The following is a 12,752-nucleotide window of genomic DNA, read 5'->3' on the forward strand; positions in this document are numbered from 1 at the left end:
CTCACGTTTAATGGCCCCGACCCCTCCTCATCAGAATCCTTGAACTGAACACACACTGCAATGTTTCGGGCCTGGAGGGACACACAAGCACATCAATATCAGACCATATTTCTCAATACCATGGTACTGAATGATCACCATACTTGGTTACCATGGAATTTACTGCAAAGAATAAGGTACTACTTCCATGCTACATCCCAAAAAACATGGCATTACCATGGTTAATGCCACACTTAAAGGTTTCTTATATGAGTGAGTGAAGAAATATATATATATATATATATATATAAATCTATAAATATAAATGCGAGTTCTCCAGCAGTGGAGGAGGAAGCAATAAACCCTGAAGATGGTGTAATTAGACAGAAGATCTTTGGTAAATTGATTATGAATAGAATCCTGTGGTCTTTGATCAAAGCCTCATGTTTGAAAATACATAGGCCGACATTGTTATTGCTCTCTGGAGCTTGTTGTGTTTGTACACCACCCACAGTTTCCCAGTTCTACTAATTACAGATTGTGCTTTGTGAAGTGTGAGGAATGTCATTGCCTTGGCAAAGGTCTTCTGATTGTCGTATTTAAGCTGCTGGGGACAGACGTAGAGCTGGTTCTTGTAGATGGTGAATGGGTAGTTGTATTTGGCCTCTTCTGGGACAAACTCCTCCACTTCCACAGACACCCTCTCACAAGTTTGCTCCTCAAACGGCTTCACCGGAACATAAGATGATGTGACAGAGTCTGTGAAGATACAAATAGAACATTTATGCATCAAATGCTAATAAAACATCATGATCATCAGAGTTAAGACATGCTACACACTTTGCACACAAGTGAATGAATTTGATTCATGAGAGATGTTATCAAATATCAAACAGACTACCAAACTTACTTGACAAGTCTGGAGGTACACACTCGACAGTGATATTAATTTGTCCAGGGATTATCTGCAGCTTGTTCTTCTCTGGTCTAAGAAGAAATATGTTTTTTCAAAATATTATATTTAACAGTAGTACAAATGTGATATTTTTTACTACAAAAATAAAAAAAAACACTTATAAATGCGTACGAGGCAGCAAAGTGATTAAAAATACAAGTACTTATGGATGAATCTCATGAAAACATGTCCAGGTCATATTTCACCCCAAAATCAAAACATACAAAATGCTGCATCAGTAAAAAGTATGTTCTTTAGGTATGTAGTTGAGTTGTATGAATGCATTCCAGACATACTTCATTTGGGAACATGGGTATTGACCAGTGACCACAATATATAACGTAGTAACAAACATTTTTGTTACTATTTGTAAAATATTGGTTCTGTTAAACGAGCACCATTTAACCAACAACAGTTCAACAACATTAATGGTATAAAGCATTTAAAGTTTAAATGAGCCATCTGACTTGCGGTTCTCTGTTGTTCTTTTTTTTTTAAGCATTTTAAATGTGATGTCTTATCAGCTCCCATGGCATTATGGAATAGTACAGTGTCTAGAAGATTCACACTTTAGAATCTCACCGAAAATAGTATGTCATAGGGCAAGGACGTGCAGTCCATATAAGCAAGGTAAGCAGTGCTAAACTACAACAAGCGGGCGACTTTTACAGCAAAGTGACCGAGACATTCATTCGCAAGGAGAGATGCATGATTTTGTATTCAAGTAAAGGTAAAGGTAAAACAGTTTCTATTATCCGAAATAACTTTTAATATGTGAAACTTTTTATGTTTCAACGTATTTTGCCCTGATCAGCCACACATAGCTATAGTGGAAAGCACTGAGTTACCCCTACCCCGTTTAATTATTGAAAAATAATGCACAACTGAGGTGCAACGTCATTTCGGTGTGTGTCATGACCGCATTACCACCTCGGATGTTCATTATTTTTCAATAATTCAACAGTCCATCATCAATTATTCCTTACATATATATATATATATATACATACACACACACACACACACACAGCAGTTATTTCCTGTCCTCGAATCTGATCAGACGAGAGACATTCCATGAGCACTGAAGGTCAGCATCAGTATTCCAACGCTTCACTGTGTGTGTATCACTCCGCTTGTGTTAGTGCCATAAACTAAAGTGTAAGAGCAGTGCAGATGTGCAGTGCATCCGGAAAGTATTCACAACGCTTCACTTTTTCCACATTTTGTTATGTTACAGCCTTATTCCAAAATGTATTCAATTCATTATTTTCCTCAAAACTCAATACCAAACAATACCCCATAATGACAACGTGAAAGAAGTTTGTTTGACATTTTTGCAAATTTATTAAAAATAAAAAAAAAAATCACATGTACATAAGTATTTACAGCCTTTGCCATGACACTCAAAATTGAGTTCAGGTGCATCCTGTTTCCACTGATCATCCTTAAGATGTGGGGGAGGCACAGATTTGGGGAAGGATCTGGTCCCAATGAGCACAGTGGACTCCATCATCAGTAAATTGAAGAAGTTTGGAACCACCAGGACTCTTCCTAGAGCTGGCCAAACTGAGCGATCGGGAGAGAAGGGCCTTAGTCAGGGAGGTGACCAAGAACCTGAGCTCCAGTGTTTCTCTGTGGAGAGAGGAGAACCTTCCAGTAGAACAACCATCTCTGCAGCACTCCACCAATCAGGCCTGTATGGTAGGGTGGCTAGACAGAAGCCACTCCCCATACATGACAGCCCGCCTAGAGTTTGCTAAAAGGCTCCTGAAGGACTCTCGGACCATGAGAAACAAAATTCTCTGGTCTGACGAAACAAAGATTTAACTTTTTGGCCTGAATGGCAAGTGTCATGTCTGGAGGAAACCAGGCACCACTCGTCACCTGGCCAATACAATCCCTACAGTGAAGCATGTTGGTGGAAGCATCGTGCTGTGGGGATGTTTTTCAGCAGCAGGAACTGGGAGACTAGTCAGGATCGAGGGAAAGATGAATGCAGCAATGTACAGAGACATCCTTGATGAAAACCTGCTCCAGAGTGCTCTGGACCTCAGACTGGGGCGAAGGTTCATCTTCCAACAGGACAATGACCCTAAGCACACAACCAAGATAACAAAGAAGTGGCTATGGGACAACTCTGTGAATGTCCTTGAGTGGCCCAGCCAGAGCCCAGACTTGAACCCGATTGAACATCTCTGGAGAGATCTGAAAATGGCTGTGCACCGACGCGCCCCATCCAACCTGATGGAGCTTGAGAGTTCCTGCAAAGAAGAATGGGAGAAAATGCCCAAAAATAGGTGTGCCAAGCTTGTAGCATCATACTCAAAAAGACTTCAGGCTGTAATTGGTGCCAAAGGTGTTTCAACAAAGTATTGATCTGTGAATACTTATGCACATGTGATTTTTTTTATTTTTAATACATTTGTGAAGATTTCAAACAAACTTCTTTCATGTTGCCATTATGGGGTATTGTTTGTAGAGTTTTGTGGAAAATAATGAATTTAATCCATTTTGGAATAAGGCTGTAACATAACAAAATGTGGAAAAAGTGAAGCGCTGTGAATACTTTCCAGATGCACTGTATATACATATACTGTGTATATATATATATATATATATATATGTGTGTGTGTATGTATGTATATATGTGTATATATGTGTATGTATATATGTGTATATATATATGTGTGTGTGTGTGTGTGTGTGTGTGTGTGTGTGTGTGTGTGTGTGTGTGTGTGTGTGTGGCGTGTATTTATCACTTTGTGGGGACCAAATGTCCCCATAAGGATAGTAAAACCCAAAATTTTTGACCTTGTGGGGACATTTTGTCGGTCCCCATGAGGAAAACAGCTTATAAATCATACTAAATTATGTTTTTTGAAAATTTAAAAATGCAGAAAGTTTTCTGTGAGGGTTAGGTTTAGGGGTAGGGTTAGGTTTAGGGGATAGAATATAAAGTTTGTACAGTATAAAAACCATTATGTCTATGGAAAGTCCCCATAAAACATGGAAACACAACATGTGTGTGTGTGTGTGTGTGTGTGTGTGTGTGTGTGTGTGTGTGTGTGTGTGTGTGTGTGTGTGTGTGTGTGTGTGTATGTGTGTGCGTGTATTTATCACCTTGTGGGGACCAAATGTCCCCATAAGGATAGTAAAACCTGAAATTTTTGACCTTGTGGGGACATTTTGTCGGTCCCCATGAGGAAAACAGCTAATAAATCATACTAAATTATGTTTTTGAAAATGTAAAAATGCAGAAAGTTTTCTGTGAGGGTTAGGTTTAGGGGTAGGGTTAGGTTTAGGGCATAGAATATAAAGTTTGTACAGTATAAAAACCATTATGTCTATGGAAAGTCCCCATAAAACACGGAAACACAACATGTGTGTGTGTGTGTGTGTGTGTGTGTGTGTGTGTGTATATATATATATATATATATATATATATATATATATATGTATATGTATGGGAAGTATTGTACAAGTATTTTATATGTACAATTATCTATAAATAAAATTCTAACAATATTAAATAATATGTTCTGCACAGGTTTCATTAGTTTCACCCTAAGAGCACTAAGTCTCAAGTGTCATGATCAGGTATATAAATTTTCACTCACTTCTTGAGATCTGTCAGTAGTTTGATGAGGTCTTCTGTGGATATCTTGCTACTATCCTGACGGTAGAGTGGAGAGAACTTCCCATCCATGTCTAAACTGCCTTGAGAATCTTTAAAAACCTGTCTGAAGCCACAGAACAAACATAGCAGCCTCAGGTTCACAGCTTTAACTTTTAACTAAACATTTACAGGCTGCCTTAAACATTTTCCATAGTGTGTTGACTGAGTATACCTTTACATTCCCGTTTGAAATGGCAGGTAGTTCAGATACAACTTAAAACATAGACCATATGACTCCGTTTGTTTAGTGCACTAAACTTGTATGGGTGAGTTCCTGAAGCTTACTTGGCAGTCCAGGCGAAGGGCATCCGGTATTGGCCCAGCCGCTGGCAGGTCTGTTTGGCTGTCTTCAGAACTTTCTGTACTGTCTGAGAAACAGATTTATAAAAAAGCATGGCAATATTCTACAGAATATCGTGGAAGCAATTCAATCCATATTCACTCATAGTTAGGAATGCAGTTTAGGGCAATACATCTGATAATATAGTGATATAGTGATAGTAGTTAACAGAATGAAAAGCCTTTTTTAATATACCAATATAACTTTCTGAAAAGTGTATAAATACCACACATCTTTATAAAAGAGTCCAATATAGAGTAAAAATTTTTATTTGCAATATTATATTATTTACAATTATTAATTATTATTGAATCATTATCTAAAATTATATATTGTTAAAACGTGTTCTAAATAGCCAGTTGATGTTAGGGAAAAGGCTCTAATCTCGTAGACATATGTCATGTCTAAGTGCCATTTACACCACTCATATTCAGCTCCAGAGGCAAACACTGACCTTGCTGATATCAGATGTCTTAATGTAGGGTTCAGCGCAGTGGGTGATGCCGTTCTGTAAAACCTTCTCCACCCGAGCCACCAGGAAGATGTTGGTGTGAGGGTTTGTAACTGAGAAGATCCCCTGGACAAAACAAAAGTACATGCTGTGGCTCTATGCATTTCTAAGCACTGGTACACAGTGAAAGAATAATGTATATATAACAATTACAAAATATGTAACAGTGATAGTTATTCAAAGATTATCATGATAAGTGTCTTGACGGTTGCAGACATTCTGTTTAATTAATTGTTGTTCACAGACATTAACTACTACAGTAACGTATGCATATATGCTAAATAAAATGGGGAAGTGGCAACCAAGTGGTTAATATGGGCTGGTAATATAAACATTACTAGTTTGCACCCAATAATATGCTACACTTTTAAATGTTTAATTCAGCGAGTGATGTCAGATGATAACTGGATAGAAATAGCATGTGAAATCCAAATCCAATAAAAAAAATAAACAAAATCGCTGTATATAATCACACTAGAAATGAAAGGTCAAGAAGAATGCTGTATATGACACATTTTGACAATACTTTGTACATACAGTATGCAAAAGATAAAAACTGCATATTGAAGACAGAGTATACATACTGCAAAAATGGTACAAGTAGTATGTCCGAACATAGCTCATCATCTACAGTCCTTTTTTCCTAACAATTCTCATCCCTGACTTAAATATTGATCTGTTTCTCACCAGCACTTATCATATCTCTTCTGAAGATATGTATTTAACCACTGCAGTCATATGGATTACTTTTATGCTTAATATGCTTTTTGTGCTTCAAAATTTTGGACCCTGTTGACCTGAATTATATGGACCTACAGAGCTGAAATATTCTTCTAAAAATCTTCATTCATGTTTAGCGGAGGACAGAGAGTCATAAACATCTGGGATGGCATGAGGGTGAGTAAATGATGAGAATTTTCATTTTTGGGTGAACTATTCCTTTAAAAGCAGAATACAGATGCAGGCAATGCCTTAACTATTATAGAATTTGACTCTGAATGACAAATGTAAAGCTGAGGGTCCAACTTATCAATGTACACTTAGATCCTTAACTTTTAGGCCTGTCTAAGTGAAGTATTAAGGCATTTTGTACTCTTATATAAATATACTCTAATGCACTCTTCCATTCTGCCTTAATGTCAAATACTATGAACCAACATGGGGACTTAGTTGAGTCATAGGATGTTTTTCTATGCTAAAAATGCAGAGAACAGACTTGTGTTCTTATGAAGACCAGTCTTGCCAAGGTACCTTGGAAGAGCAAACTCAGAAGGACAGGAGGACGCAGAATGCAGAAAGCATCCATTGCGAGCTTTGAGATGTGCTGCAATCTTCCTGTTGTTAAATTGCTTAATGTCTACACTAACCAGTATGATAACTACTGGCATTATCACACACCAGTGACAGTATTATTATCATCGCACCAGTGAGGTTTATCAGGACTAGTGAGATGTTGAAAGAATAAAGTCTGTTAACACCCTTTTTTCTCTTTGGGTTTATTAATTTATTAAAATGATGCCCAACCAAACAACAAATGTTGACGGAGTATGACGACTCTCACAAACAGTCAGACTTTCGCAAGCTTACAGCGGGAAACTCTTGAGGGAAAACACAATAAATATCCTTTATCTGCCACCGCAGCATCGCTATGACTTCTGGGACTTCAAATGGGTGCTTGCCCACAAGTCATCATCCGATGCATCCTCGATATTCGGCCTGATCAATAACACATCCAGGAAATTATATTCATTCACTTTTCCTTTGTTCTTAAGTATTGGAGTTGAACTTCAACGGTGGATGATGATGTTGTCCACGAGAACATAAGAACACATGAGAACACACTTGTTGATTTATAATTCTTGATCAAATCATATCTGTTTTGGCATCTCTGTCATTTGTCATACTCTTCAGTATCTGTCTTTCTACCTGTACCTCTCCTTCTCTCTCTTGCTCTCTTTTTCTTCTAATAATAACATATCCTGACAGTTCAGACATCCATTCTCTGTGCAAGCTCTCCTGCCCTGTGTTGGACTGGGCCCTGCTCTGTGTCAGTTCCAGGAAGCTATGTTACATTGCCCAGTCTGCCAGCAGAGGTTTCAGGCCGTCATGGCGGTCGCTATGATTTATTGTGCAGCATTGATGCTGTGAAACAGTGCTGTTAATGGGTGAGACTGCTGCTCTGGCCACAACCAACCTACAGCAAAGCAAGATCAAACAAATGTACACAACCATAAAGTTGATGGCATAGTCCATTGAAAAAAAATATCCAGCTTGTATCATGATTTTCAGTGAATGACGACTTCAGTCTAAATTTTCAGACTATTCCTCATACAAAACTTCAGTATTGCTTTAAAAGACTTTGAATACAATGCCCAAATCATACATTGATAGAGTTGGGGTCGCCAATCTCTTTTGTTAAATGGAAAAGAGCTGCCTGGACTTTAATGTAAATATCTCCTTTTGTGTTCCACAGAGGAAAAATATGGGTTTGGAACAACATGAGCGTGAGCATATGACATAATCCTTTCCTTTATGGGAGAACTATCCCTGATCAGATCCAGATATACAAGTACTACTATCCATGGCTTATAACTGTAAATTCTCTAAACCTACTATAAAAAGGTGAATTTTATTTGAATTTTTTAAAAGGTTTAATTTTTCGCAAATGTGATCATCTGTTGTATATACAAAACGTATTGCTAATGTGGTATGCAAGTCCAATTGAAAGACTACAACAATAAGCAGAACTGAAATGATGAGGGAAAATAATGACAACTATTTTCAGCCACCTGCAGCCCAGCAAACTGCAAGGATGTGCCAAATTTTGAAAACATATTGACTTCCCTATCAGAAGCAGAGAATAAGCATTCTCCTCAGTAGCGATGAACAGTGCTAGCAGTGGGACGTCATCTCCAGAAAGCGGACTCAGTCATACTTTGAAAGGCCTCTTTGAAAGGCTCTTACCTGAGTGGGGAAGTGTAAGAGAGACGCGGCAACCCTCTGGAGAACCGGCAGGCTGTGTCCACTGACCCTGAGAGTTTCATTGCAGTCTCTTGTTTCTGGTTCTGTCGGTGTCTGAGGAGAACCTTCTAGAAGCATTTCCCTTGCACAAGATGGGTTCAGGTCTACGTGGAAGTCTGCAGAGATCTTGCAGCCTTTGGTCAGATCAAACAAAGCCAGGCTAATGAAGAATGGCTCGACCTGATGAGAGACAGAGATTGGAATAGATGAGGATGATGAATCATTGCGTCTTACTTTACATCAAATATGTTTAAATCAAGGTTGCCAGATTGCCAGCAATGTCTCTAATCTGGACTGTGTTTTATGCTGTCAATGATTAGACAGTTTGTGGTGTAGAGATGTTTATGAATGCCTAGCCAACTAAGATGCCCAAGACACTGAATTTTTGCTCCTTGTTGAATCTAGTTACTTAAAATGAGCTAATGTAACAATTCTTGAATTTTGTGCCAACTTAATTTCATTGTGTGCAATTTCAATGGAAGTTCACCTAATCCATTTGCATTGGGACAACTTAAATAATTTCCGTTGGCCATAATAAGACGTAAATGTGATATCAGGTTCCCAGCATGCACTGCGGCATGAGTAAAAAACTGTGAACGTCTTAAGTAGTTGCACTGCTGATGCTTTGTTTTTGTTATCCCTGTGGGTTTTGTGTCATGTGAGTGCATCTTCTTCCAAAAACATGATTGATGAGTGTCAAAATCATTGTGGTTTGTGTGTTGGTTTTTAAGCACCCCGCATGTCTAATTGGTAAGCTTGATTTAATACTCAACAAGCTCACTGGTCGTTACACTGGTCGTAAAAAGTTGCGTAAATTAAGTCACCTCAATATAAATAAAATAATAACTTTAAATTTTTATCTATGTAGATGTGACAAAATGAATTTAAGTTTGTACAATTAGAAGTTTTCCTTTTTTGAGTGCATGCAGAGTGTAAAAATACTCAGTTTATGGGCCAATTTCATGGCGCTCATTTCTGTCAAAAAGATGATATGTCTTTGCTTTTGGAAATGACTGCGAGACTAATTGTATTTGTTAATACCGACAATAATATTTCATTTGCAAAAAATCCTCATGCAGGTTGAATTTTATCATTCATATTTGCCATCATTCACTGCTACAACAAAAGATTGACACTTTAAAAAATTCACAAATTCGAGATCAGAGGTCACTCACATTGGTTAGTGCTCCATCATTCTTCTCACTTACACATCCTTGCAAGCTGAAGGTCAAATCGTGACAACTGACCATGATTCTTCGTCCAAAGCGCTCCTCAAATGGCTTCACGTCAGGCTCAATGCCTGAGAAATCTAATCTCTGAAGAGGAAAAAGGAGATGTCCTTTAATAATTTTCATCTTCACTTTAGACAAGCAAAGAAAATCCTGTCTGTCTATAATAGCTTTACATTGGACTTAATGGACTAACCTGAGTCTCAGGATCAAGGGTGAATATCTTCAGCCGACCCTCATTCCTGCTCATTTTATTCAGCTGATCTGTCTCTCTAGCATACTGGATATGAGAGAACAAACACGTTGTTTATTATGTTAAATGATGTACAGTAATTTCCTTAGAGAGGCTGTAATTGATTTTTTTTATGGCAAGGAATGCAAAAAATATTCCTACTCCCTGAAAGATATTAATGAATTAAGTGTCCTGAGATATCTCACCGGTCTCAGTGATAGCTCTAGACTCTGTAAACAGCTAACAAAAATGTGTCCGCAGTCCACAAACAATGATGCTTTCTGCCTGTTAATCATTTTGTGCGTTTTCATAGTACTGTAGTTGCAGCGAATTACTGAGGCATAATGCCATTTTTATGCCATGTTGTTCACAACAGTTGTCAGTTGAGGGTGCTATTTTGCAGCTGTTGTTTTTCACCACAGTTTCTGCTCTCAATAAAGCTAATTTTGATATCTTCAGTTCAGGGATTTGGAAAGAGAGGGCGTGGCTAATCCAACATCTCAGTCTTGCGTTAGTAGAACAACTGAAATCACTTACAGCACCTTTAAATAAGTAAGGCTATGTTCGAAATAGAATAATATCTTATTACTCTGCATTATATCATTTTATTACTACTATTTCTGCAGTACGTAGTGAGTACAGTATTACATTTTCCAGAAAGTGCCATTTACAGATAAGGCCACTGTGGGGTATAGTCTAATCTATCCCCATGCAATGCGCCTAAATTGACCTTCCATTTCCAGTGGTATGAAAGAACCAGAGGCAAAATCATCCACAATTTTGATATCTCTTTTTTTACAACTTTTTTGATTGAACTGCCAAAGGTTAAGGCATTTTTACACAAAATTAGAGAAAAATGCACAACAATGATATTTATGTATTTATTTATGCAATGTGATGATATCATGTGACAACAACGTAGCATACTATGGTTTGAAATGTGTATCGTTGTCTATTGCATTCTGTTTCACATACTAGTATTATAGAAGTAGTGGGCAGTATACAGTATACATTACAGAGAAGGCACTACACTAATATTCCATTCAAAACACAGCCTACAGTAAGTGCTCATAAGTTAGAGCAAGAGCAACAGCCTCACAAGGGACTCAATTTGTTCTGTATAAGTGATGGATCACAAGGTTCAAACCACTCCAGCAAGCAGATTAGACAAATGTTTTGTGTCAAGTACCTTCATTAGCTCTGGATGAAGACTCCGTCCAAAGCTCTCAGAAATGTTTTCTGGCTTCCCCTGGCTGCTGCTGTCGTCATCTGTGTGGAGGATTTATGTGTTTATCAAAAGCTTGATGAATTACAAATAATAGTAGAACCAAACACAGACTGCATTTTTTAATTTACTGAAGAAAATGTGAGTGAAGCATGCCTGTGCAAGAGTCGTCACCATGATTTAGAGCATTGGCAATTCCAATCTCTTAGAAATAGAACACCTCGATTTCAGGTGTACTTCATGTCTGTTGCTCAAATGATGCAGAATGAGACAAGTTATGGACCAAAGTTTAATACTTAGGGTTAGGGGTTTCTTTTGAATCCCTAAGTATGAACAATATTAATAGCCATGCTTGCCTTAGCACTCATCACTAACCATATTACTTTGTGGGTGAGTATGGGTTTAATTTGAACATAATCAAGAACACGTCAGCCACTGCAACCTGGTTTGTTGAAACAGTCAGCCCAAGTAATTTGCTGACTTATACACTAACTGAGCCCTTTATTAGGAACACTTTAGTCCTAATAAAGTGCCCAACATGGCCTTCCATTGTTGTAGCCCATCCACCTCCAAAGGCAGCACATTAAGTAATCATAAGCACTTTCCAGACCTGAAGGCTGTTCCAAAAGGTAGGACACTTAATCATGCTGCCTCTTAAAGGTGCACTCATTGATTTTTGTACTCGTTAAAACAGTTAAAGCTCCTAAAGATATAAATAGTAATTTTGAAACATATGTATAAAATATGAGCACTCATATCAGATAAAGTCTCCAGCCATATCAGTAACCTTATAAAATCAGTTTTATTCTACATGGAGTGGGTCCCCTCATGGGGGCAGCCATGTAATGATCACATGACCAGCCAAAGACTACTCACTCAATCTCAGTTCTGGCCTGTAATTAGACACTGTCACTCATGGATTAAAATAATTATGATGCCTGTGAAGAGTGAATTTCTACAATAAAATCTGTAAATGAAAAGTATTGTGATTGAATAATGCTCTATCCATGCCCCTAGGTGTCAGTGTAAGCCCAAGACCACATATTCAAAAAAATGACAAAATGCACCTTTAAGATATCTAATTCCAGCTCAATTTGTTTTGGAACAGACCCACTATATCAGTGAATTGCAAAGGTGTAAACAGTGCCACCACCCTCTCTCTCCTTCAACTATATTTTATAAGCAGTACATTACATAAACGGTTGTATGCTTCAGGTATACTGTCTAGACACTCTACAATAAACAAAAGGAACCATTCCCCAAATAGGGACATGCACCCATAGAGAGGGCATCTGAGTGATCATCTGTGTTTAGACGGTGAAGAGCAATGAAAACCAGAAGAACACATTAAGATGATGAGGCAAGCAATACTATTACTATCACTCAAACTTTGGGATATCTTTGGGTTTTTCAAAACCCCTAATCTTAACTTTGGAGCATGACCTGCACGATTTGTTCACTACAGGCATGAATTATACCTCAAATGGTCCAACTTGTGGGAGAATAGAAGTATGATTTTCATCCATACAATAGGCAAAAAAAATCCCTATTAATATTAAAAGTCCAGGAACCAGAATATCAAAG

At 37.9% G+C, this 12,752-nt stretch overlaps 1 protein-coding gene across 1 annotated transcript in view; it reads right to left on the reverse strand.

Moving 5' to 3' along the window:
- The window catches only part of dock11 (dedicator of cytokinesis 11), a 99,961-nt gene that overhangs the window by 59,892 nt on the left and 27,317 nt on the right, over window positions 1-12,752 (reverse strand). The window contains exons 9-18 of the mRNA XM_052141723.1: window positions 11,133-11,212; window positions 9,908-9,991; window positions 9,658-9,798; window positions 8,426-8,662; window positions 5,405-5,527; window positions 4,896-4,978; window positions 4,552-4,674; window positions 890-966; window positions 551-738; window positions 6-71 (exon numbers count right to left, since the gene is read on the reverse strand). Of these exons, the coding sequence (XP_051997683.1) occupies window positions 6-71; window positions 551-738; window positions 890-966; window positions 4,552-4,674; window positions 4,896-4,978; window positions 5,405-5,527; window positions 8,426-8,662; window positions 9,658-9,798; window positions 9,908-9,991; window positions 11,133-11,212 (1,202 nt within the window). The remainder of the gene's footprint in view (window positions 1-5; window positions 72-550; window positions 739-889; window positions 967-4,551; window positions 4,675-4,895; window positions 4,979-5,404; window positions 5,528-8,425; window positions 8,663-9,657; window positions 9,799-9,907; window positions 9,992-11,132; window positions 11,213-12,752) is intronic.

This window comes from Xyrauchen texanus, chromosome 2 (assembly GCF_025860055.1).
Source record: "Xyrauchen texanus isolate HMW12.3.18 chromosome 2, RBS_HiC_50CHRs, whole genome shotgun sequence".
Classification (NCBI taxonomy): domain Eukaryota; kingdom Metazoa; phylum Chordata; class Actinopteri; order Cypriniformes; family Catostomidae; genus Xyrauchen; species Xyrauchen texanus.